This window comes from Melospiza melodia, chromosome 8 (assembly GCF_035770615.1).
Source record: "Melospiza melodia melodia isolate bMelMel2 chromosome 8, bMelMel2.pri, whole genome shotgun sequence".
NCBI lineage: Eukaryota > Metazoa > Chordata > Aves > Passeriformes > Passerellidae > Melospiza > Melospiza melodia.
Window position 1 is genome coordinate 26,668,740 of NC_086201.1, and position 26,381 is coordinate 26,695,120.

Genomic DNA, 26,381 nt, shown 5'->3' on the forward strand with positions numbered 1-26,381 from the left:
GGCACAGCTCTGTGTCACTGGATACAGGAAAGGTGTACAGTGTGTACAGCAAGGACTGATGAATACCTGAGCTGTACAAAACCAACCCACTCTCCCCAAGAGTTTCAAACTTCCATCTCACAACACCCTGCAGGAGATCACACAGAAATGCCAAAGATGGCAGCTGCAGCTCCAGTTCCAGCTTGCCATGCCTTTGGTACTGACAAGTACCACTGCAAGCACCAGGTATTACACTGTGCAGCCACATGAACACAGCCCTCAACACTCACAGGTGAAATACACTGAATAGTCCACATCAGGATAGCGTAAACTCTGCTTAAACAAACTTCTTATGAGCAAGGGAGACTTCACCAGTCTCACACTTCACAAGGGTGGATCCCTCCCCCCATGGAACTTAAGGCTCAGTAAGATCAGACTCTTCTGATTGCCTTTACCTATCTATGATTTCACTGGAGATTACCCAGTGGAGATTACCCAGTGATTACTGAGGCAGAAGTCTCTACAGAAAAAGAAAAAGAGCATGATAGCATTCCCTGTCTACCAAACTAAAAATGAAAACAAGATCCCACAAAACTAAGTCAATGGTTACTCCAGACTGATAAAAATTTGTTTCCTAAACATACAAAATGAGTGCATCAATTCTGAACAGTAACTGCAAGCCAGAAACATCACAATTCCATCCCAGTGTTATATATTCCACTAAAGGATGAAACATTTTTCTTATCTGTGGCATAAATGTGACTTCAAGTGTGGCAGTCATGCCAACTCAGAAGACTTAAAATGCAAAGGGTATTAAAATGCAATACCACTTCATTATCATAAAAAGGCCATCATGTTTTGGAAAACTGGCTGCATTTCAATATGCTCTGTATGATGCAAAACTCCCCTCCTAAAAATAGTGCAAGCTATAAATTGCACCCAATAGCACTAGACAGTACTCTTTCCTGTCTTCACCTTAAGATATTGCTAATCTTATATAACAATGAGTTATATGTATATAACAATGAGCATTTTGATGAAGTTTCACTTCAGCTTAAACCCTAAAGCAGTTAAAACCTCACTGATTCATGAAGCCCAACAAAGTGCAGGAATCAGTCAGAAACAAGGACAAACCCTTACCCCAATACAAAATATTTATCTCACCAAGCTCTTAAAAAGTATGAATTTAATGTAATAACAAACAGGAAAGACACAGGCATATGTAGTAAGTGTTCATAACAAAACGACATGGCATTATTTCAGTTAACTCACAAAATTCTGTCAGCAGCTTAGTCCATAGGAGCCTTCAGAAACTGGTTGCATTTTAGATCCTAAACCAACAAATGATAATTTAAAACTGCAAGGTTTAACAAAGTTAATCTGACTGCTGTATTTCACAGCATGCAAATCTTCTACCATAAATTTTCTCAGAAGTGATGGGGAAATAACATTTCACAAGGTTTCACAGAGGGAATAATAAGCAGCATTTTGGCTTTACTCAGTTTTGGAAAATTCCATTGTACTTGAAGCTTATGCTGGACATTTGAGGGCACTGTGGAACAAATTGCTGATTTCAGTTGGAAATTGGTTCTTTATTAAGTTAAATGTAATTTTCATTAGAGATTGAAGAAATCCTTTTCCACTTACTACTTAAGGTTTTGTCTCTTCATTCCCATTTTTTTCTCTCTATGAACATAACTAGTGGATTTAGAAACAGGATTTTAAATCGTTAGCCTGCAAAATAAAACTTGATGAATCTAAACCAGACCATTAACAATCCTGGTTTAAATATGAAAGCTTACATGCAATCCCTATGCTGTGAGGAACAACCTATTGTATCTGCAGCCTGTGCAGGTAAAAAAATGTTTAACACGAGTTACTCTGTGTGGTTTTTCCAACACTGATAACTCTGAATATAGAGATGATGTAAATAGCTGGCACATTGATTATTTTAATTGTGTCTCCTCCAGTTTCAGAGTTTGTTTGACAAAAAATTTATAAGGCCTTGCATCGAAGCTAACAGATTTTCAAAGTTTTGGCTAAATATCTTAAAAAAGGTAGTGTGATGAACTGCATTTAAATGAGATGATAAAATTTTGTTTATTAAAAGCACTGATATTGCTCTGAAGGAGGAGGGTCCATAGGTATTGGGAATATAAATTTCCTTCTTAAGGTATATGCTGGTTGGGGCATTTGCTTCTTTGTCCCTGAAGGGCTATCACGTCTGGCCACATCTTCATTAACTTCTGTAAGAATTGACAAAATATCTTCACCCCTACAGCCAGAAGGAGAGCAAAAAAAAAAAAAAAAGAAATTAGTTATTAGTGAGCAGATGGCAATCCACTTAACATCTCCCTGATCAGCCAGAAGATAGAGTATGAACATTTAAAACACCAAAAAGAAAACACATACTTTTCTCCAAATTTCTCTTTTGTCCTTATTTGAGTCATACTAAAAACAAAAGACCTTTTCTTGCTGTCTTGCTTAATTTGATCAATAAAGAAAAATAGAGGAATAAAATATTTTAACCTATCATTCAATAAACTTTGCTGTCTTAAAGATTATAGATGTGAGGTTTTGAGTGTTTTTTCACAACAAACTTCACATTCTACAGTACATGTATGGTACTAGCAGAGTTAATGTAAATTAATCAGTGTGAAATCATCACTTCAACTAATTCCATCTACCTTAGAACATGAGTGGCTGTTGCTAGATAAACTACCTTTGGAGAAGAAAAATTTAATCAGAGCACTAAGCCAAGTATTTACCTTGGTACCAACAATTGTAGCTTGCTGCAGAGGGCCTGAATATACCAACTGCCCTCTTCCATGTGCCGGAAAGAGACATAGCCATCAACTGTGGCCATGCCTAGGAGGAAATCAGCCTCTTCAGGAATGCTTTCAGAAAGAACAACTCTCTCTTGCATGGAAGACAAGTCAGGAGTTGGTCCATCAGTAACAACATAGACAGGACACTGTATCTTGTCACCCTGGCATGCTTGGATAAAGAAGAGTTTGGGTTTTGCAGCCAGCTGGGGACATTGTTTGGCAGTGAAGTGGGATGTAAGCACACGGATTGACACAAGTTTTTCATCTGTCCCATAGATTGCTCCTGACTTTCCATGAGATAGAATACAACATATAAAACAGTTCCTGTCTTTGTGATCTGGCACACGCTGCCAAGTTTCCATGAGATTGATAATCTCTCGAGACGTCAGATCTGTATAAGTCCTCACATCCAGACCAAGCCACGTGAATACTCTCTCCAGTTGCTCTGTAAATAAATAAAAGACAAAAGGAAAATTTGAGGCAAGAGAAAAACATTCTATGAAGTCACCATGCAAGCTAATCTGGGAGGGGGAAAGACCTTACACCCTGACACTTCTGCAGATTCATCCTCATACTAGTACCAACTAAAGGTTAACTGGACTAAAAAAAAGATGGCATCAGCTCAAACACAGAGTTCCTGGATTTTTCTAGACAAGCTTCAGAAAATAGTGCATACATTGTCATTGTAAGTGAGCATGCAAATGACACTTGAAAACAGAAAGAATCTGCCCTTCCCCAGTTTCAGAAAAGTTCTTGCAAAACTTTTCTCACATCATTATTTTCCAGTTGCAGTTTTGACTATTCATAAGAGATAAATAGAGGAAACAGAACCAAGTAAGAAGTATGCACAGAGTTGCTTGATTACAGATTTTTGCATCATATTAGGTAGAATGATGGTTTAATTTAGTTTAGTTTTAGTTCTTTACTATAGCTGTAGATAAAGGATAAGTAAAAAGCGATTCTTAAAATGATTCAAGAATAATCCAACAGAAAACCCCTTTATTTGGATTTATTTGTCCTTTTTATTTGTCCTGTTTATTTGTGGTTATTTGTCCTTTATCCTCTCCTCCCCCACAATAAACAAATGACATAATTTAACACATATCAAGCATTTCACTCTTTTTGAATATTAACTAACCATAGACAATAAAATATAGGGCAGTACTACATAATCAACTCACCTGGAGAAACAGAGATCCTCCAAAAATCTCACTTCAGTAACTTACCAGCATCTTTGCAAGAACCCTTCCTCTGAGAACTATTGAAGTTAACATTATTAATAATGAGACAAAATCCTCTGTGTGGCCCATCCATTTTGTAGCTTTTCATAGTCTGTAGAAAGGAGAAGAAAAAAGCTTACAGTTTCAATGGATTTATTCAACTTACTCATATTTCCTTAACATGTCTCAAAATTGACAACCAGGATTTAGAGGCACCTAAGACTGTGGGCTATTTTTAACCATCTGGAATTCAATCGTGCCTCCCTCTGTGCAAAAACATCAGTGAAACTCCAAGCACACTGTCACCATCCTATCAAACTGCAGAAGAAGGATGTAGCATCTGGGTTCTCATCTGTATGCAAAAGGCAGGATTCAGCAGCCAAACTGTGCCATCTGAGTTGGTGATGGGGACAGAAGACCCCAGCATTCCAATGTCAAAACAGTGTTTTAGTAGCTTCATGGCAGAGGGATCACACTGAAGCTATAGGAAGTTAGACATCTGAGTTGGCTTTTTTTGAGAACAGTAATAAATGCCTGGAGTAGGTGATTCATACTGATGCAAGCAGAACAGAAATCTCAGAAGTGCAAAAACCTATCACACTACCAGTTTTTTGGTTAGGATTTAAAATTACCTCCCACTTTTGGAAAAAAAAAAAAAATAAAGCTGAAAAGAACCAAAACTTCAAGTACCTTGTATTTAAGTCCAACCTTGGAATAAAAAACTCCATCCACTGGAGTCCCTTCCTCCTCACTAGGGAGCAATACACACCTCCTTTTGTGCATTTTAGTAGGACAAAATGAAGGCAGCACTCCAAGTTCCTTCAACAGCTTTGCAGCAGTATGAACATCAGGTTATGAAAAGATGTTACAGCACAAAACTTCAAGAAATTAAATAGCTATAAACAAATGGAGCAACTTGCTCCTTCAATATCTGTGGTCATAACAAAGAAACGGCCAGAGGGAGAATTCAGCGGTTTCACTGCTATGTTTAGGAGTGCACATAAGGCCTCTAAGAAGGGATCTCACAAAAGAAACCTTTTCTCATGTACCAAGACCTCTGCAATAGCTTACTAAAAACTCTTGCCTCCTTTTAATCCTTCTAACAAGGGCTTTGCATGCTACCCCTTATAACTTCAAATTTCAAGATGCCCTGAGACCTTTTCTAAACCAGAAGCAAAATGTGAGAACTGTGAAGCTCCATTTGTCCCTTTTCACATCCTACTGCCATCTCCAAAATGCACAACATAGACAAATGGAAAATGTTTTGTCTTTTTCAGGAAGATAAGCACATGCACTGATGTGTGAATAACTTCAGAGGTATTATGTCCATTTTGCCTACAACACACCTGTCAATATTGCTAAATTTCTAGCCTCCAAGGTTACAAATATCTTTTGAAACATCCAAAATTATTAGTCAAGGAACTTTATGAGACATACAGATATCTCACAAGTCCTTGCATGATGAATGTCATACAAGAGAGGATGAAAACCTTGCACGCCCAGGTATTCAAAAACTATTTAAGAGATTGTCTCAAACCTTGGATTCATTTTCTACATTGCTGAATTCTCCACGCAGCTCCAGGTTTACTTCAGGGAAGCCTTGTGTAAAATTAGCAGCCTTGTTATCTAGAAAAAATCCCAGCATAGATATTAATGAAGATAAGTCAAATATTTGTGGATGCAGCAAAAAGGAGTTTAGTTACAATACATCACTTTTTGCATCTGAAATACTGTTTCACTGAAATGAATAATTCTTCCACACAAGATAGCATGATCATGTTCAGTAGATCTATTCTGAACATTTTTTGGTTATTTTTATTGTATTTATTTTTGTGACAAAGGAAAGCCTTCTATTTGTATCAATATTGCAAAAAGATACCCATGGTACAAAGATAGATTCTCCCCAAGACATTCAAATTAATTTTTCATCTTGCTATCAGCTTAGAAATTACCTGTATTTAAGAAGAATCTGCATTCTTACTACTGAAATTGATATTTTTTGTTTATTTTCTCCTGAATCAGTAATCTCTTTTTAAAATTTAAAATCAAAAATCATCTGTATGCTCATAGTCCATGTATCAGACACACATGCACACAGAGTTTGTCTTGCCAGCCTCTTAGCAGGCAACTGCCTTTATGTAGTGCACATTCACAGATCATAGAGTGCCTTTTACAGGACAGTGGTCGTCATCTCAATACTATTGCTGGGCAAATGGAGAAATGAGACATAGCTATAAGCAGATTTTCAGTTTCCCAGCCTGTTCTGTATGTGCTGGGCTGCTCTATGTGGCCTCAGATATTCCAGCACATCCCTGTACTGAATTTCAGGAATTCAGCCAGGAAGTAATGCAGGCAAGGAATTGTTACAACAGATTTATGCCACTCTAGCCCCCACTTCAGCAATATACACATATGACCTTAAGCTCAGTAGCCCAGACCTATCTAGTGCTTTCTGCATTTTAGCAAACCTACTCCTAGACTATGAATTTCTCACCTTTTCCCTTTTTGTAGAGGTCTATTGTCTCCAGGAGATCAGGTGAAATGGTCATAAAGACATCCTCCAGTATCTTTACATTGTCTTTAGTTAAAAGGCTCTGCTTTTCCAATAAAGTCAGCAAATCCAAAGCAGACTGACAGCCAAAAGGAGAGAGTAAAATATCATTATTGTTCCTTAGAAATCAAAACTTGCCTCTCAGCCCTGTCTCAGACAATCACATTATTATCTGCTTTGCTCCCAGTAAGGACCAGTCAGTTTTACATCACCATAAAAGCAGAAATGTTGCTTCATGGAAAGCCACTGGTTGTGTTTTTATTTGGTATGGTCTTGTTTAAACAGATTCACCCAAACCATATTAATGACTCGTGGCTTCAAGAAGGCTCCATTGCTGTGAAACAGTACCAGTGACATGAATCTCCCTTGCATATGGCTCAAGCAGGGCAAAGATTTGATTTGTCACATTTTTATACTCTGTGAACTGTCAGTGACCAACCTTGGCACAAGGGACCAAATTCTACTCTTGCCTGTCAACATCTTCCTTCTTGCTATCCCTGTGAATACAACCAGTCTAGTTGCATATTATGCTCTATTCTGCCAAACATTTCTCCCACTTTTTCTTCTATTTCCCACCTTCCTTCTTCCCTTCCCACCATGTACACATTTGGCTCACTCCTGACATACAAGAATCATGCATCGCTTTGGAAGATGGTCTCTCAGGAGAAATGTGATTTCCTTCAACATCACACTGGTGATGTTCTCTGACAATTCATACAGCATCTGCCTGTAACAGAGATGCAGTGAGATAAAAGTGGAACAGAAGATGGTATAAAAACCAAAGGCAATCCAATAATTCAAAAAATGGAAAGGAAAACAGTATGGCATAGATAGCAGTAACGGAGGGAAGAGAATTCCACTGCCAGCTTACCTGTATGGAGATATTCTTCCCTTCTCACTCAGACGTTCTTGTACTTTCTCCTTGGTGTAACCAAGTTTCTCAAGCAAGGAGTGACATTTAATTCTGTATAAGAGTTCAGCTAGTATGAAAGTGTCTTCTACATTCAGATATTCTTGAGCCATAAGGAGCTTGAAGATGTCTGCTGCTGACTTCACACCTTCTAGTTTACTGAGGTGGAGCAAGTCAGTACAGAGAAATTTTAAAGCTGCTACATCTTCAGTCACCAGATTTTCACTAATAAGGAAAAGCTGCTGATGGAACTTCAAGCTGATATCATTCTCCATGTTGCTGGAACCCACAGCTGAAACAGCTTCTCTCTGTCTGAAAGCAGAAAGCAAACACTAGTAACACTTGAATCCTCAATACAGCAATTCTACTAAAATTTTACCCAATGGTTGTTTGGAAGCCTTGAATTAACTTTTAATTTAAATAAATGTGAAATTTACTTCCTTGTCTAAACACAGACCACAGAAGACCAGATTTGGCAGAAGCTCCAAACAACCCAGTCTATAATTGGAGTTAGCCCTACTCTGAGCTAAAAACTGTGTTAGATGACCTCAAGGTCTGAATTTTCTTTTCTTTTGAACATCTTCCACATTCAGATCTTTGCTTCTTTCTGTTGTAATGGGGAAGAGTCCCTGCAGTAATTTATTACAGCTATTAATGGAGACAGCACAGTGGTTCATGCATATTCCCTGATCTGCAGTCCAAGAGCTTCTCGTTCTCTGGCTGTAGCAGGGAGGTGTTCCTCTGTACCTTGGCTGACACCCGAGCTGAAGCCGTGGAATTGCCATCCACTCCCAGCTGTAATTTGCTTCCACGTTGTATGTGACATTTGGCATAGAAAAACCCTTATAAGCCTCCCTTACAAGTAACAGGCAGTTAAAATGTAATAGCACTCAATGCTCAGTCTAAATAGGCTCTGCATGAGCAACTCACTCTTACTCAGGTTTAATAGAGACTAATCAACCTTCCACTACACCAACTTCTTCCATGTAGCCCAGGCAGTCCTATTCTGCCCCTGGAAGGTTAAATAGGTAAGAAGGTGCTTCAGTGCCTTCTGGCTGGTAGGTCTTTAATCTTTTGCTTAGAGCAGTTGCAAGCAAAGGTTTCTACACGAGGGAGCACAGTCAGTGCAGGATCTGCTCGCTGCCCAGGCTTGGTCAGCACGGGGCATCGACGCAGAAAAGTAACCAATCCGCATCTCTGATGTATGCTTTCAGATATCGCCTCAGAGAAAGGAAATCGTATGAAATAAGCAGGATAAGGAATGTAAAATTACCTTTTCTTTTAAGTTTTTTAACTGTGTTAGATGACCAGGAGCACTGCCCCAAGGGTTTAGATATAGTGCAAAGCCGGGGCGCCCGCAAAGGCCGAAGGCTCAGCCCGCAGGCGCACGCGGTCCCGGTAGGAATATCGCGGAGGCCGCGCGCAGCCGGGAGCCGGCGCACACAAAACCGGCGGGAGTCACGCTACGGGCTCGGGAGATAGAGCCTTCCTTCCTTCCCTCTCCATTTCAGCCCCACATTGTGGTACCTCTTTCACGAATTCCAGTCCCGATCCCTGTCCCGGCAGCTGCCCGGGACGGCGGCTCGCGGCCCCTTTCGCGGTCTTTTTGCGGCTCGCCGCCGGCGAGGGAAGCGCGCCCAGTTCCCGCCCGCGGCAGGAGGCAGCGTCGGCAGCAGGGCGGAATGCCAGAGCAGGTGGATGCGCGGGAAGGAGCGGGGGCACGTCCGAGGCGCGGGGCACGGCTGGCAGCGCCCGCCGCGGCTTTCACACGAGCGGTGGCACCGCCCCGCCCCGCCGGGCCAGCCCCGGCCGGAGCCCGCCCGCCCGCGTTCCACGGGCCCGTGAGCTCGGGCAACGCTGCCAGCGACCGGGAAAAAGCTTCAGGCAGCGCCTCGGGTACCAAGTGTAAGACGTGACCCGTAATTCGCCTCGCTTTCGCTGCCAAGCCATTTTAAAGCAGGCTACATCGCAAAAAGGCCTCAAACATTTCAGGCACATTATTTTAATTTTTGCTTCCCCACTGGAAGGAAGCTCGAAGAGCAGTGCTTGTGGGAGGGGGCTGCAGTACCGTCTGTACGTAGATCTGTGCGTCCGCTGCAGTAAAGGGAGGAGGAGGAAGGTGAGCAGACTCTGCTCAGTGCAGGCCCCTCGGGGCCTTCAGCATCCCCGGGGTCCCCTGTATCACCCCACAACCTCGGGTCAATGGAGACAGGATGGGAAGCGTCTGCTTGCTCATGCCAGAAGTTGTTGCCCAACACACCAAGAGCAGTTGAGTTACCTGCTCAAACTATAAGGCTTGCTGTCCTTTATTATGTCAGTTCGTTTTTATAGAGCTGTAAACTTCACAGCCTAATTTAACAAGTTACAGAGGTCTGCAAGATAAACAGATCAAGAATTTCAGAGTTATTATATGGTCCAGAGGGACCACAGAATAGGTCTCAGGTGATCTTGGAGAGGGAGACAGGGACAATCAGTCTGACTGCATACAGAAATTTTATTCAGAATATGAGCATGAAACCCAGCATTTGTATCCAATTATAGTGTCTTATTATTGTTTCTAATACAGAAGCTGAAAAATAGACATAATTTAAACCAGCCACAGAAAAGCTGACAAATAATTCAGTACAGGATATTTAATTTAAATTGAATATAGATCATCCACACAGACAGCAGCCTCTTCTCAGCAATACTGTTCTGCATGTCAGAAACTTGAAACTCTGGAAAGCAGAAAAGAATTCTCAGAAACTCCATAAAAAGCTTCTCTGACTCCGGTATCTGTAATAGTTGCTGCTGTTACATCTTGTGAAGAGTTGAAAGGGGAGATCAGCCCACAACATACTCCATCTACAAGTGCTAGCACAGTAACATCCTCTTGAATGTAACTTCTGTTTTGGATAATGAATTGGTAACCACTGTAATTACCCAAATATGTAACTCAAGTCAACTGATGGCTTAGCTACATCAGTGTAGGTGGCTGAGAAAAACCAAGCAACTCAAGTCTGGTACAAAACACCACTGACTCTCTTGCCTCATGAGTACACCTTCTGAGCCACTTAAAGGCATCACCTTCCATATACAGAGCACATACAGAACTACAAGAAATTTTTTTTCCCAGTTATCAGAAACCAAAACTGTAGTTAAGTGCCAGAGCAGTCACTCTGGCAGCCTTATTCCAACCTCTCACAATGCAGGAGCAGCATAGCTTGTTTTACCTCTTTCAATAACAGGTTCTGAAAACTTTGGACATTTCGGCAGTCTAAGACCGTGAAATTTCACCAGCACATCACTCTCTATGTTCCTGTGCTAAGACCCTAAACTCATGATGCATCCAAAATTCTCTTCCCCCTTTTCTTTTGGCTAAGGATCATTTAACCTGAGATAATTTCACTGTCTGCAGTACAGGGACAACTTGATGTAGTCCACACCCTGCATCCACTGAAATGCGCACTACAGCAAGAAGAAACAGTCCCCATCATGTGTATGGAGGGACACAGAAATCTGGTAAGGGTTTTTGGAGGGGAGGCCCTCTGAGGAGGGGTTGAGGTCACTTGGTTTGTTCAGGCTGGAGAAGAGGAGACTGAGAGCAGACCTCATTGCAGTATTCAACATCTTCACAAGGGGCAGAGGTATCAAGTCTCTGCATGTCTCTGGTGACCACTGACAGGACTGGAGAAATCAAACTGTGTCAGGGGATGGTTAGGGTAGATTTTAGGAAGAGGTTCTTCATCCAGGGAGTGTTTGGGCACTGGAACAGGCTCTCCAGGGAACTTGGTCACCGCACCAACTCTGGCAGAGCTCAAGAAGCTTTTGGACAACACTCTCAGGCACATGGTGGGATTCTTGGGGTGTCCTGTGCAGGGCCAGGAGTTGAACTAGATCATCTTGACAGGTCCCTTCTAACTCAGCAGATTCTATGAGTCTGTGATTGTATAAACAGGATTCTATGAGTCCATGATTCTGTAACAGGAGAAGTGACGGACAACTGCCGTCCTGCATAGAAGTCCTGCATAAATAGTCACTATGCAACAGGTACAGGGAACCAGCCTGCTTGAATGCCACTCCTGAAAGGGGTGTCAAGGCAATAAATAATGCTTAGATGTATGGTTAGAGATTGTGCATGGCTACGGCTTAAGAATGTACTGAGGATCAGTGTAAAAAATCTGTATCTGACGCCCATGAACGCTGCACAATACGTGTCTGTCCCCACAACTCTAGAGGGCTACAACCACTTCCAACCAAGCAGCCATTCACAAAGAGAGTCCCTTGCTTTTACACTGAAAGGGTTGATTACATGAGCCTCTAGTTTTCAAAACAGCACTTCTGCATCATTTCTTAATGAAAGGGACACGGATTTTACTTACTGTGTCTTGCAGCAAGGCAAAGAACATATATCCTTCTTAACTCCCAAATCAAACTTGTCACAAAACTGTAAAAGTAGAATATATTCTACTGCTAATATTTTAAGTAAATAGTTGCATTTAGCATCACTCAAAACCCCCAAGCAACCAATCCACAAAACATCAACCAACTCACCACATCATTTGAGTCTGTAAAGACAGCCACTATTATTCTCACTTCCTTTTTCCTGTTTTCTTCTCCTTCCAATATTAATACTGTATTTCTCCTCCGAATCGTCTTTCCCCTACTTGTTCTTCTCTTGATGCCCCCTACCATTCCCCTTCTTGTTCCTGATTAAAATTTCCACATTTCTTTTCCTCATCTGTCTCCTCTTTGTTCCATTCTCCCTGCTTTTGGTTGTCTATAGGGTAGCAGAGGTGCTTGTCAAATGCAAAAGCTAGTAAAGGAAATGGGAAAGTGAAGTTAATCTGTGAAGAAGATCACATTTTTTAACATTACTTAGATACATGTAACTTGAAATGACACCTTATTTCTACAACCACAGGAAATGTTTGTTTCACCATTTAGTTCATTTACCAGCCACCACAGGAAGTAACTTCTAATATTCTGTATCTGTCATTTTGTATCCTTCTCTTTTTCCATTAAAAATTTAAACAGAAACCAAGCAAAGCATACCAGGACCTTGAATTATTTTCTCACATAGGACACTATATTAGGAGTAAAAATTAAATATTTACCAGTGGCCTACTTTATTGTCACTAAGTTCAGTGACAATAAACTTCAATATAACCCATCTAGGTTATACAAGCAGGCTAACTGAACTTTAAGGCAGTTAACTTTTAGTTGGGCAACTGCTACATTGGAGAAAAATTTTTGTATTTAGGAAAATTTTCTCTTTTCTTTTTTTACAAGAACAAGAGCACTTGGGGAAAAATTAATTAATAGAGGCATATTCTTTTTCATAAGCAAAAACAGTAAGGGTGGGGTGTTTAACATAATACAGTCTTAAAGGCCAATGGCTGCTACATGCTACATTTAAATTGAAATATTTTGAAGTATCTTTCTACAATGATGCCTGGTACAATGAGTGTGAATCATGTTTCAGCTTCCACAAGACATCTGCCAAAATCCCGCATGTTTTTAACTGTGTGGCAGATGACTGTAATGTCCTGTCACATGTACACTCATTTTTGCATTAGCAGAAAACATACTTGGCCCAAAGCATGGCAGACTGTCTCATTTATTAACACAGAACCCCTGTGAGCAGTGGACAGTTCTAACAATGGAATCTTTAATGCAGCAAACAGATGGAATCCAGATTACTGAAAAGACCATCTTTCTCTCCCTTCTGTTTTGCCAGTCTATAGAGGCATGCAAGCCAGAACTTGTTAGCAAAGATCTGGCATTACTGGGTAGGAATGCTTTCCTGAGCCATTTGCCACTACTAGGTGCAGGGGAAAATAATCAATACATTTCAGTATATTTGTTCAAATATTAACTGCTAGGAGGTATGTTAAAAACCACCAATGAAGCAATAAAAACACTTCTGTTCTTTCTTGGAAAACCCAACAGCTATACAGTTTAGATCTCTTTACACTCTGTTTACCCGTGGCATTCAGTAACAAGATATGCTACACTGCCATACAATAGTTACCATTCTCATCCAAGCTTTCAGAGACTATGATATTAAAATACAAAATTTAGTGTCTTAGCACACTAAAATGCTTGTAAATTCCTGTGTTTGGAAGCAACAGGCACTTTAGATATACACGAAATAACAATGCATAAATAAAAGTATGCATTAAACTTTGCATCATAGCAAATGCTTCTTGTTAGTAACTTTAGATATGTACTTTTTAACAGCAATCAGGTGGGAAAAAAAGTCTCTTTCTCAGTGTGTGCTGGAGCAGCAGTGAGTACTGTTGGCTTGGGTCAGCGGTCATATTCCCATCATAAACTTTTTTGTTCAGTTCCATATGGATAGCCAATATACAGAGTTTCCTGCAGCAAAAGAATCAAAAGCATCCCATTAGAGAATTAAGCAAGACACCATTTAAGAATGCACAAGAGAGAAGATAAGTTCAGACTCAGCATGGAGAAAGTTAGCAATTTCAGTCTCTACTGCAGAGGCAAGACCTCTAACACACAAGGCTGCACATGCATTTTGAGACAAATCATTGCTGTGATATTGATTATGCTCACATGATGATCTGTGATTTCAGGACAAGGCTTTAGGGCTTGTAAAAAGGTACTAGATGTTAGCACTGCAACTACCTTGAATAACAGTTAGTTCCCCGGTAGATCAGCTGTATAAATAAAGCCTGTGTTGGTAAGTTATATATCCAAATGTATCTGCCTTTTCCACAGATTCCCTTTGATCTCTTTAAACAGAAAAAATTTTCTGATAGTTTAAGTTCAAGATTACATGTTGGAAATCACTTTGCTCTGTGAATAAAGGGTTAATTAAATTTAGAGAAAGTAGAAAATCCTTCCCTCTCTATTGCCTTTGTCCTGATATCCTTAAGTAGCACTGACTGTTTATATTTGCAAGCACAGCTTGTCTTAATGGTACGTGGCAATCCTCAATTTAACAGAAGCCTGTTTATCTTGCAGAAGGAAGGTTTCCAATCCTGTCTAATGCACTGACATACATTGTCCAAGACAGGTTCTTCCCTTCTCACTCTGCAAACCCCAATGCCATAACACACTTTAACTTTACACTGTAACATCAGAAACTTCACTCCTGGTTTAGGCTACCTTTCTATGCAATTGTGTGAGGATACTTGTCTTTTAGACTATGACACTGCAAGAAAACACATTTCAGGACCAGATGGTTTGAAATTTAAGGTTTCTCATTCTCCATGACAATAAGCTATAATAGAAAAAGGGTTATTTCTTTCCTCTTCCTTTAATTTACCTTTTATAAGGATTACGGAGTAGCTCAGCCAGACAGCGTAGATATTTTGAGGGTGCAGTTGGGGATTGTTCTAGTGTAGACACATCCACCTTGCAATGACTCCAAAAAATGTCTGCTGTATGGGGAATAGTGACTTTAGCTCTGATATTATCAGCATTGCCATCAACTTCCAACAGACAGGTACATTCTTGCTCATTTTCTGGCACAACATAGCTCTGAATAAAAAAAAGCTTTGGTTTTCCTAGGAGTCCAGGACATGAGTCTGCTGTAAAGTATTTCTTTATTTGTTCCAAAGGGAATCCAGAAAAGGTGTGGTCTGTACAGAAGATGCTCTGAGAGTTTCCACGGCTGACCAATATGCAAACGAAGCTGTCACAATTTTTGTGCTTCTGCCACCTTGCAACTTCAAGCAATGTTTGATTCATGGAGCTCATATTTAAATATCTGTGACAATGAACGTCATAGCCTAAGCCTCTGAAGGTCTCTTCCAACACATCTGAAAGAAGCAAGAAGTAATTAAACCAAGGCACACCAAGGCTTAATCTCATCTATATTGAATTACAGTACTTACAGTGTTTTTCTATTTCAGTAGTTACTACTGAAACTAAGTAGTTTATTTTAGCACAATAATTAAAAAATCAGGAGTACTTGGTGTTGATCACAGTGCATTGCATACTTATAGTGCTATATGCATGTTGTCTTTCCCGTGAGTTACATGTTTCATGACAGCAGAGACACTGTGTATCTGTTCACATTCCACAGACACTTAAATGTTTTCCTTTAGAGCTAGTATTCCAGATTCCTAAGACTTAAAATATAAGTCAAGAAAAACCACACTTGAAATGATGAAGAGTGATCTGGACAGCATAGGAAGTCTGCTCCACCTTTTAATTGGTCTCAATTACTCTGAATGTCTATTATAGATACACAGAACTGCATAAGAAACACAGAGGTTCTCTTTCATCAGTCAAAACTGAACCTGCTGCAGTCATTTTTGCTTCCTAAAAATTTAAGTGATGAGCGCCAGGTGAAGAGTGGACACTGGAGTCTTAACTGGGACAGAATGGCATTCTCAGGCAAAAAAAACAAAAGCTGAATAATGAACTCTTTCAATCAAGTTAGAAATTAAAACTGTAGGTAGCCAAACCACAAGACTTAACTCTTACTGTATTTGTGTTAACCTGTGCTGCAGGAAAATGTGTTAAGATCTGAATAACTACTTTGGATGTTTCTTAACATGGGACTGAAACCAGATACATGGTGGTTAAAACCACAGGTATTAAGTGTTCAGAGAACCACGAGCTGCTACTATGACTTACAGCATTGGATCTTTAGTATAAAGCACATATACATTGCCCATGCACAGCTTCTGGTAGGAAAAGAATTACATGCTGCAGCCTGAGATCAGAAACTACCTATTTCTTCAACACTAGCCATCTGCCAACAAACTCTGCTGATTTTTCAGCATCTCCATTCTACATAAAACACTAACCTTTTCTCCCCTCATTGTTTATATAATGTAAGGATTAAAACTGATTTCCAAATAGAAAAGTCAAAAGCAGCTATTTACAAAAGAGCAAGGTGCATTTCTATTTGAATTTTATCAGCATTTGATAAAGTCATACTGTTTTCACTGGGCATTATAAAGTGTTGTAATTCTTGATCCTACAGTATCTATTACTGGTTCTTCTTCTTGAGATTAAATCCTGGGACAGCTACAGATTCTAATGGATGACACAGATACCATTTCTAATGTTTTCCCTTCCCTCTTCTTTTTCTTCAGTGTACTCAGATATCAGAATAGTGTGGCACAACTATTTCTGCCTTTCTAGCAAACTCCTTTTAAGCAATGCCAAATGCCCTATCTCCTCTGAATCCCACTAGCACCATAATGTACTTCAGTGCAAGTCTTGCCTTCTATCCTGTTAAATGTGACTTCATACATCTGAGATACAGACTTTCTGTGTGTGAGCTCCACAAGCACTGCCCTTCAACTACATCAGCAATTCTAAGTTAGTTCATCTGCTGGACCATTACATTTGAGAAAACCAAAAGACATGCCTGGAAAGCCTCTCCTTCCCTACATCTCCCAGCCTATTACAGAACTGGCTGCAAATACTCTCTTCATTTTTATTTTTAGCCTCATGTGTTACAGTGCTTAGAGAGCGAGGGGTTATTTCGACTGTGCAAAGATCTAATTCTAGGATTCTACAAAGGCAATTAGGAAACGCCCACATTTACACCATGGCAGTGACTACACTGCCAGCAGAGGTGACACTTTCAGTTTCACTGTGGTGACACTTTCAGCTAAACTGTGCAAGATAGGACAGAAGCCCAGGTGCATCATTAACAAAGGACCTCATGGCTATTGAGAATCTCTGGTGTCCAATATGACTGCACTTGAAATCCACAACAGTTTTGGTTTTGTTAGCTGGTGGGAAACACTACCACTTCTGCCAATAACCTGCTGTATGACTGTATGACTGCTGTAAGCCTAATTTTTCTGTTGGTTGCTGAATATCCTTTTTGCCCATCCCAAAATTCAGTCTATCCTCTTCCAAGTTCTTTCATTCAGAGATTCTGCACCAAAAAAACCAAACATTGTCTCCAATAATTAGGACAGTTGGCTTTAACCTGATGTTGTCCCTTCCAACTCTTTGAACCCTTACTAGAATTGGTAGATTAAATGACTGGGACAACACTACCCTAATCTGGCTGGTAAATGTACATTATATTTTTTAAATTAAATTCTTCTAATGATCTGAGATTAACAAGTTAAGAGACTTAAAATTCCAGAGACTTACCAGTGTCATTGCCAATACAATCTATTATCAGGCATATTCCTAAAGGTTGACTTTGCATTCTGTAGGAATCATCAGACATCTGAGAAATGTGAAAGGACAATTACAAAGTTAATACATCACTTTCTCAACTTTTAGACCATATTATTTTCTCAAATTTTATGTTTTAGATATATTAAATAACATTCTGTTGTTTTCCACCAAGTAGCTAGCAGAAATCTGTCTACTGGGTTGTAATGTGTCTTATCTATGTCACAAAAAACAGGAGGAAGGGACTAATGATTCTTTTCCTCTATTTCTAGTACAGGCTTAGTTTTTGTGTACTTGTGTACTTGTACTATATACTTATATAATCTCACTACCATAAAGATTCTTAAACAGAAACTAAAACTGTACAAGCTTCATACTGCCAACACAATAAATGTGGAGAACTTTTGTATTCCTCAGGTGTGCAAGCAAGCAAGCACTGCTCATCAGAAAATTTATTTCCTTATTTATTTGAACAACCTCCTTATTCCTAAGTCATCCATAATGACTCTATCACAATTCCTCTCCCCTCTGAAGAGAACTGATTGAAGCAAACCAATTTGTTACAGGTTGGTTCCTGGCCTATAGGAGAACTAGTGCAAACAGCAATGGGCCATCCTTATCATTAATCCCCAAAGCATGTCTGTCTTCTGCCTCGAAAGCAAGGGGTGAGGAAGGAATCAAGAACAAAATCTACTGCATGCAAAGAAGCTCTGTGATTTCTAATGCATGTGGCAAGAGGTCTGAACTTCAACAGGTTTTAACTTGGTCTCCACTAACAAATGTGTGATTTCTGTGTGCACATCATATATACATGTATTTTGCACACTGCTGCTTCCAGAGTAGCAGCAAACACTTTATATTTCAAAGATATTCTCCAAAAACAATTCACAGAACCTGTTTATGGCTGAGGATGTACCCATTGTTCTGTCTGAACACAACTCAAGGAAATATCAAAATGAAACACAAAAAAAACTAAAGAAAATATTCACGGAGATTGTATTTATTTACATGCATACATATACACAAGAATATACCTTATGTGGCACTGATCCTGACTCCTCAATGGACAAGTGAAGTGGTTCTGCTGCAGCTAAAACATACAGAAGCAATCTCAGTATGCAAATGCCAGTGATATCTTTTAATCACTAAATCAATTATAAAGAAGAATGTATCTACTTCAGCAAGTTCTCACCCATTGGGACTGCTTAGTTTCTATGTATGCCACTGAAGTTTAAAAATCCCTAAATTATTCACCTCTAAAACGTTAGCTGGATTTCATTCTGCATTGCTTGGGACTAGAAGAAACAATGAATTTCTTCTACACTGAAAGAATTCACCCAACTAATTTTAAAAATCACCATATTTGAGAGGTATTTGAGGTTTCCAGAGAAAACAAAATACACATGGAAAGAACCTGGTATTCAATGCACAACTTCTGGCTGGCCTGGTGGGCAGTTCACTGCTGAACTGACACAAAAACTTCCTTCTCCAGAGTTAATGGGCAGAACTGCACTACACAGGCCTCCAGAGCTGGCTAGCCAATTTTATCCATGGTTTTACTAATAAAATATTTATTCTGTTAAGAAGTTTTGACAGTGGAAGCTTACAATTTTTAAGAATGCTTTAAGATGTGGCAGTGCAAGCAAAGCAAATACAAGACCAAACAGTAAGGCCAGGCTCAGTTCTGAGAGATATCAAATACTGTCTGCTCCTGATGTTATTAACAGGATTAGCCATGAACACAATTATCAAATAGCAGTCCTTTTGATGTAATGAAATTCATCATTTGGCACTTTTAGATAAAATGCTCTTACCCAGAGTAAGACTTGATCCATTTTGTAATTTTTTCATGCCCTCATTCTGAATCTGAAATTAAGAAAAAGGCACAATTTTCCTATTCTCCTTCAAGAATTAATAAACGTGTTCCAAAATAAAACACAGCAGTATTTCTTCCTCGGTAAAATGATATTTTGGATTAATTACTATCAGCTAAATATAATTACAACATAACAGATGAAAAAACCTATCCAGAGCACAGACAAATATAATAAACACCCAACTGCTCCTCCTCTTCCTAAAAAAAAAAAAAAAAAGCACCAGCTTGCCATCAACAGCAAGGAAAAGCCTCTGAAGATGTGAACTTTGTTTCCTATACAGCAGCAGGGAGCTGCATGTTTACTGAACACATGACAATGAATATCATCACATTTAGCAAGGTTAAAGACTTCAAGAAAGGTCATACTAATACAATATCAGAGCTAACTCAAATATAAAGAATACTGCATGCAATAGGATTTGATGACTTTTCAGATACTGAGAAATCTTCTTAAACTGAGTTTAAAACAAACCACAAAAAAAACCCTGAAAAACTCTTCTTAAGAAAGCTATCATTTTCAGCTTTACTTTCCTGGAAAGGTCCAAAGGTACAAAGAAGAAGAATATGTTTTGCAAAGAACAGTCAAAGCAAAACTTCACCCTCCACAGTGTAATACAAAAAAACTTTCAAGATGCAGATTTTATATGTTCAACTAATAGGAATAAATTCACAGAAGTCCTTTAAATGGCATCTTTCTCAGGCAGATTTTAATCAGATCCTAATCAGATCAGCAAATAACAGGAACAACAGAAGGAAATCAAGCAATATTTTAGTCACAAGCCATCTTTAATTCCTCAGGGTCTGAAAGATGTATCTCCTTTTAAAGTCTGGCAATATTTAGAAGCAAAGGATTTGTTTCACTTCTTGTATACTTACCCCTGAATGATAAGAAGGCTCAATCAGATTGAAATTAGGGAGAGAGGCTGGATGAGCATTTACATAAACTGGCTGACAATGAACGGAGGACACCGAAGCTGCAAATTTAACAGAAACACAAATACACCATGATATTTCAACTGTTTTGAAAACCTAAATCTATGAAGAATGCAAATACCCTTATTTGTAAGTCATAGTTTTATCTTCAGCACATCTGATTGTTGCTATCAAGAGTAACCAGTGCAAAAAGAGCATCCTACCTTTGCGTTTGTACGTCTGAATCTTCCTAATCAAGTCTATCCTGTGAATACTTCGAAAACAGTTTTCTATCAGATCCAGTTGATTAGGAGCCACCAAATTTAGCTTCTCTAGGTCAATTATAAGAGCTAGAAAACTCTAGAATAGCAACATAAACCCAAACACATCAGTATTTTTTTCTCCACCAGATGTAACAAAGCAACACAGAAAATACCATGGAGAGGTCATAAAGGCTATATAAACAATTAGAGATGTTACACCTTCTAAGAAAATTATCTGAGAGACATATGAATCCTTGATATTATTACAGGAGTAATAGAAACTACAAAGTGATATTCTTAAAAATCAATCTTAAATTTTTGAGGAAACAGTTTTGCATTTTGTTTTTGCTACAAAGCCAGTCAATGTGAATGCCACTCACATGCCACAAAGCAAGAGGCAAGAAAAGCTTTGGGAAATTTTCAGGGCCTCTCTCCTTCTCTGACTGAAGACAGAAAAGGAAAAAACCCTCAAAGGAGGAAGACAGAAATCTTCAGTCTTCTCTGCACGGTGGTCAAGGTTTCTGAGTCCTCTTTACTGAATTTCTGCTTTCTCAGAGGACTTAAGAAAAATATTCAGAATGCAAAGCTATAAAGACGTAATTACAATATATGTGTTCTTTTGCAAGTGAAGCAGAGCACAAACAAAAAGTGACTTTGTAATTCAAGATAGAATTCAAATGGTTATTGGTTTGAGATCATTCTTAGTTAAACTTTCAGGTCAGAAATACTGAAGAAAGACTTCTGTAAAATGCCTGCCCATGAAGTACATTCAACCACCATACACTATAACAAGCACTGTTCCCTCCTACTTTTTTACTAGTTTTCCATGCTTCTTTTTCCTTGAATTAAAAATCAACAAAATGAAACACAAGCCACAACTCCTTGTCTGCTTCATGATGTTTGTGAACTCCTGCCTCAATACTCCTTGCAGTACTGACTCCTTTCCTTTGCTGTCTAGCTACATATTTTTTTACTTGAACGTCTCTTTGCTGCAGAGGAGAATGCCAGAATTAAAGAAAACATACCTTATCTTTCACCATTTTCATACGAGGTGCATAATCTCTGAGTAGAAAACCAAGAGAACCCACTTCATCTTTTTCCAGATTTTCATTTATCTCTACCATTAGTACCCTGAAATAAAGTTGAGATATTTCTAAATTATTAGCTTGCAGCAAGATTCCTCCCTTTCCCAACTACTCAACTTCTCCCGATGTTCCAGTCTCAATCTAGGATTTCTAACTAAGAAACAGGTAAAAAATGTACCCTGTTTCAAGATCCAATTATAAAATACTCTTGCTAATCATCACCTGTGTTTTTCAGACTGACAGTGTAATAGTTACTGTTAGGAAAACAGAAGTTTCTTCAATGTTTGACAGAGATTAAGTGAGAGAATGAGACAACAGAACACATCCTTGACTTTTTAACCTCTTAGTTACATGATTTTTATTTTAGTGAGAATTTAATACAGGAAAATCTTCCTTATGAGTATATGGATTTCTTTCTGAAGTCTCTCAAAGAAAATAACTGGGATTTCTTAATTCAAGCCTCTCAAAACTAACAGAGTAAAACAAGTAAGAGAGGTCGCTTGAGAAAAGTTATACCATGTGGCTATGTCCCCAAAGCAAACCAGAAAAGAAAATATGTTTAACCAATGATATTCTTTAAAGTGTCATTTTTAGCTGCTAATCTAGAACTCTACAATCATCACTGTTTATATTCACAAACACACAAACTCCTTAAATACAGATGCTTCTAATGCCATGACTAGTAAGAAACTACTGAAGTTTAATTCAGGGACTAAGCTTGACATTTTCTTTAAACTACAACTCTAGATATAACGTCCTTTTCTGATTTTCTTCTACCTTCAATAAATATTCTTTGAATCTGAGAAGTATTAAATAAATTTAAAAAAAATTTAAAAACAACTCACCCATACTGCTCCCACCCCTCCAAACAAAGGAAAAAAACCAAAAACAAACCACATATTTTGAACAAGACAGTGTAGCTTTGAAATCTGAAATAGATATATTACCTGTAATCAGGGATAAGTCTGAAACTCTTGGCAAGGTGAGCTTCCACTGTTGCTTTCTCAGTGTTCAGGATCCTCCTCAGCAAGTCAAACCTCTTAACTCTGTACAACAGCTCAGATAAGCCAACAGGAGTCAGTTTCTCTCTCTCATTCAAAGCCAGCAGGATTTCTTTAAGATCAGCATTGGCCAAGTCAGGAGCAAGGTCTCGGCACAGGAAAACCATCATCTCTTCTTCTTCTTTACCCAATTCTTCTTGAATCTGATGAATAAGGAAAGCTGGCACTTGGCACCTGGTCATCACTTTGTTGCTGTTCCTTTAAAATTGCCAGCCTACTGGTTTTTAAACTGGAAACCAGCATGACACAAAGCCTGTGTCGACCACAGTACCTCTCTTCTGTTCATTCTTATCTAGGTGCATTTCTAGGACAGTTCTGTGGGAGAGAATTAAAAGGCAATAAATCAGTGATCTGCTGCACAAGTCCACAGTTAACTCTCCTATCTGAAGCATTTAACTTTCAACTAACACTCCAACATACACTACTCAGACCTCCTTTATTCAAGGGAATCTCCCAGTTGTTCATTAGAAAACTAAAAGTATTTGGAAGGTCATACTAATCAGAAAGACATGTAAATTCTTTTTAGAGTAAATGACGTTACCACAAGTCTGTATATTCCATAGGAAGTGAAACAAGTCATCAGCTTGCTGATGAGTGGTAGATCAAGTATTTCCAAAATCTCTGCCCTTTTCCCAGCAACAATATAACATGTAATTTTAAAACCACTAATTATCTGTAAATTCAAGAGTGTGTGTATTTTCTTATTATTAACATAATTTAAATTTATTCTAATCTGGAGTTAAAAGGATTTTCCACACACACCCTCCATGCTCAAAAAGACTGAAAACCCACTCAAAGAAAATACTCCAACCTTAAATATGCAAATTGGTTCATTCTGAAGGTATAGATAAGCCATAGACCATCTTTTCTTCACTAAACACTCATGTACCATCATGCTGAAAACTGGAACAAAAATTCAAACTTAGAAAAACCCCCAGCCTCGTGATTAACAAAATCAGGAGGGTGCTGTGCTCAATTTCCACTGCTACCAACTATGGAAATTCTACCTAACCTCCTCTGACCTCCATTACATATACAGAGAAGTGGCAGATGAGCAAACCTAAAGACAAATCTTAGTCCTTCCACAGAGTTTGATCACTATACTGCAGAGTTTTATTTACACCATAGTGGAAAGCAAATGGCAATTCAACTTCAAAGCCTAATATACCAAAAGATTCTAGCACCTGAATTAGATTTTTTTTACAGCATTTTCATCCTTTTGCTACACATTCTAGAAGTTACAATCAAAAATGTCACATATTGTGTCCATAATTAAGCAGGTGAGATAAATTAATCTAAAACAGAGGAACCCCTCATGCACCGTAATGTGTTTTGGAAAGTTTTCTACCAGAAGAAAAGCATATTTACTGCTAACTTACTTTTAGTCTAGCATCAAACACTTGTGAGAACTCTATAGAAATACACTGTTTTCATGACATAATGCAGTCAAGAAGGGCGAGGCACAAAGCACCTTCATATGAAAGCATCTCCCAGGTACATTTAGCTGGGACTTTCAAAAAACCTTGAAGTAATAGTTTAACTCTAAAGTGAAACGGGAATTTAACATATTTTGGTCATTTTTGGAAATACCAGAAAAACTTTTTAACTACCCCAGTTGATTTTTATCTAATCTTTTAAAACCAGTTAAAAAAAAAAGAGGAAGGAAGGGTGTGTGTTATTCGGGAATTTCCCACCGAGTTGGAATTTCAAACATGCAGAATTACTATTTATATATTAACTTTAAAATAATTTGCCTTTGCAACACACATATGAATCCTCTTCTCTCATGAATTTCCTTTATATATGGTACATTACATGCTCATTATAAAAAAATGTTGATTCTACTCAGTCTTGAAATTATCTTACCTGTATGTAAAACTGTTCACAAGAACATGGGAAAACTGGCATTTGACCATTGCCAAACCACTGATCCAGAACACATTGGTTTCCATCCAGAATTTTCCAGTGACTACATTAACTCATTCTCTGCTGGACAAATGTCGAGATCACAAATTACTATGGGGGCTACTTCCTAATTTTATGGGGTGGGAAAACCAAAGAAAACCACAAGGGTCAGTCATTCTCCTGTATGACTGCAGTGAACAGGAATTGTGCTCTAAATAAAGGCAAACCAGCTGTGCAGATAACATTCATTGGGTACTGTGCGGGTAATGAGTGAAAGCAACAGGAAGTGAATTTTTAGTACAAACTAAAACAGTTTGTAACTTTGCCAATCCACTCTGCCATAAGAGATAAAGGACATAATGCTCCAGTCTTCCATCTGATGACCCCTTTTTCAAATATAACAGATACAGTCATTATAGATGCAAAAGTTAAAGAAAAAAATCAACCACACCATACACCCAGCAGCCTAACTTTTGATTATCTGGGCTCTGCAACAAGATGACTTACTGAATATAAATTCTCTACAAAGAGGAGAGAAAAATCAGCCTATCTTTTATAAGACAAAATAAAAAAGTTCATAGTCATCAGAGATAAAGTTGCCTCAATAATTTTTGTGTTCATGTGCATGTCTAATTAGGCTTTTTTTTTTTTTTTTAACAACTTAGCAAAGGAGCAGGAAATAACACACTAAAATTTCACACGAAGATGCACAAGGCTCCAGTTAACTCCTTACTGGTATTTTTCATCTTGAACCTTTTACAGTCATCTTTGCAGCAACAAAACCAGGATATGACTCCAGTGGGTGTCGTTCTGATTTAGCAAATGATCTTTCTTCCCAAGACGAGCTCGGCCGGAAGAGCCGTGCTGGAAGGGGAGAACAGAGATGACCTGGCCGGGGGGCTCGGGCTGCGCTCCGCTCTGTCTTGGCTGCGGTGCTGGAACGGCTGCACTAGGAGGAGGCTCATCTGGCATTTTTCAAAGTCGCAGAGCATGCTCCACACCTTTTAAATTCCCCTATTGCCTCACTGCCCTACGGCCTTCAACAAAACTTGCGCAACGTACTCAGGAAAAACAGGGAATTGCTGCGGGGATCACCACATTCCTTACCACGCTAATTTGTTTTAAGGTCCCAGTCCTCCTAATTAAAACAAAACAAAAAAAACCCCCAAACCCCAAAAACGCAAAACCAATCAAAAATCCCCAACTACTAAACGTGATTTATGCAGATTTCCAGTAATTTTTCTAAGCGCGTCATTTAAAATCACATTCGGTTTCGGTTCTCACCACGAGCCCAGACCGAGCCTGGGCCCCGCTCGCAGCGGCCGCTCCGGCGCTGGGCCGCCTGTGCTCAGAGCGCACGGTGGGAAGGGAAGTGCGAGGGAAGGAGGGGGGAAAGGAACGGGGGAAGGTAGAACGCACCCGGACGAGTCGGGGAAGTCTCTACAGCAGCCAGGTCCGCCAGTTGGAGCAGGGAGGAGCTGAGGCCGTACCGGCCCACTGGCCAGCGCCGGGCCGGGGGGGGATGGGGAGAGGCAGGATGTTGGTTTTATTTTTGTTTCCTGCTGTACCCCAAAGTCAAACAACCAAAACCGAGCGACGGCGGATGGAGGCGGGACGAGGCCTGCGGCGCCTCCCGGAACCTCCCCCTGGCACGGACACGGCGGCCGGGGCAGCGCTGCGCGGG

The 26,381-nt window shown here is 39.3% G+C and overlaps 2 protein-coding genes across 5 annotated transcripts; both read right to left on the minus strand.

Moving 5' to 3' along the window:
- Nucleotides 1-1,150: 1,150 nt before the first annotated feature.
- On the minus strand, nucleotides 1,151-9,207 carry LOC134421441 (caspase-10-like). The gene is made up of 8 exons (XM_063162407.1): nucleotides 9,016-9,207; nucleotides 7,450-7,800; nucleotides 7,206-7,305; nucleotides 6,522-6,657; nucleotides 5,565-5,653; nucleotides 4,034-4,139; nucleotides 2,748-3,252; nucleotides 1,151-2,254 (listed from the first exon to the last, which is right to left on the minus strand). The coding sequence occupies exons 2-8, from the start codon at nucleotides 7,761-7,763 to the stop codon at nucleotides 2,083-2,085; spliced, it is 1,422 nt and encodes a 473-aa protein (XP_063018477.1). The 5' UTR covers nucleotides 7,764-7,800; nucleotides 9,016-9,207; the 3' UTR covers nucleotides 1,151-2,082.
- Nucleotides 9,208-9,962: 755 nt separating this feature from the next.
- CFLAR (CASP8 and FADD like apoptosis regulator) lies at nucleotides 9,963-26,310 on the minus strand. Of its 4 annotated transcripts, XM_063162405.1 has the most exons (12): nucleotides 26,117-26,310; nucleotides 24,659-24,781; nucleotides 22,679-23,107; nucleotides 21,672-21,777; nucleotides 20,608-20,743; nucleotides 20,348-20,445; nucleotides 19,410-19,461; nucleotides 18,630-18,685; nucleotides 17,569-17,647; nucleotides 14,765-15,260; nucleotides 13,701-13,848; nucleotides 9,963-12,283 (listed from the first exon to the last, which is right to left on the minus strand). In XM_063162405.1, exons 3-11 carry the CDS (start codon nucleotides 22,972-22,974, stop codon nucleotides 13,704-13,706), a joined length of 1,464 nt encoding a protein of 487 aa, XP_063018475.1. In that variant the 5' UTR covers nucleotides 22,975-23,107; nucleotides 24,659-24,781; nucleotides 26,117-26,310; the 3' UTR covers nucleotides 9,963-12,283; nucleotides 13,701-13,703. The 4 variants fall into 4 exon arrangements, with proteins under 4 accessions (XP_063018475.1, XP_063018474.1, XP_063018473.1 ...); XM_063162404.1 differs by having other exon boundaries at nucleotides 9,963-13,848; nucleotides 24,659-24,778; nucleotides 26,117-26,309; XM_063162403.1 differs by having other exon boundaries at nucleotides 9,963-13,848; nucleotides 26,117-26,309.
- Nucleotides 26,311-26,381: the final 71 nt, after the last annotated feature.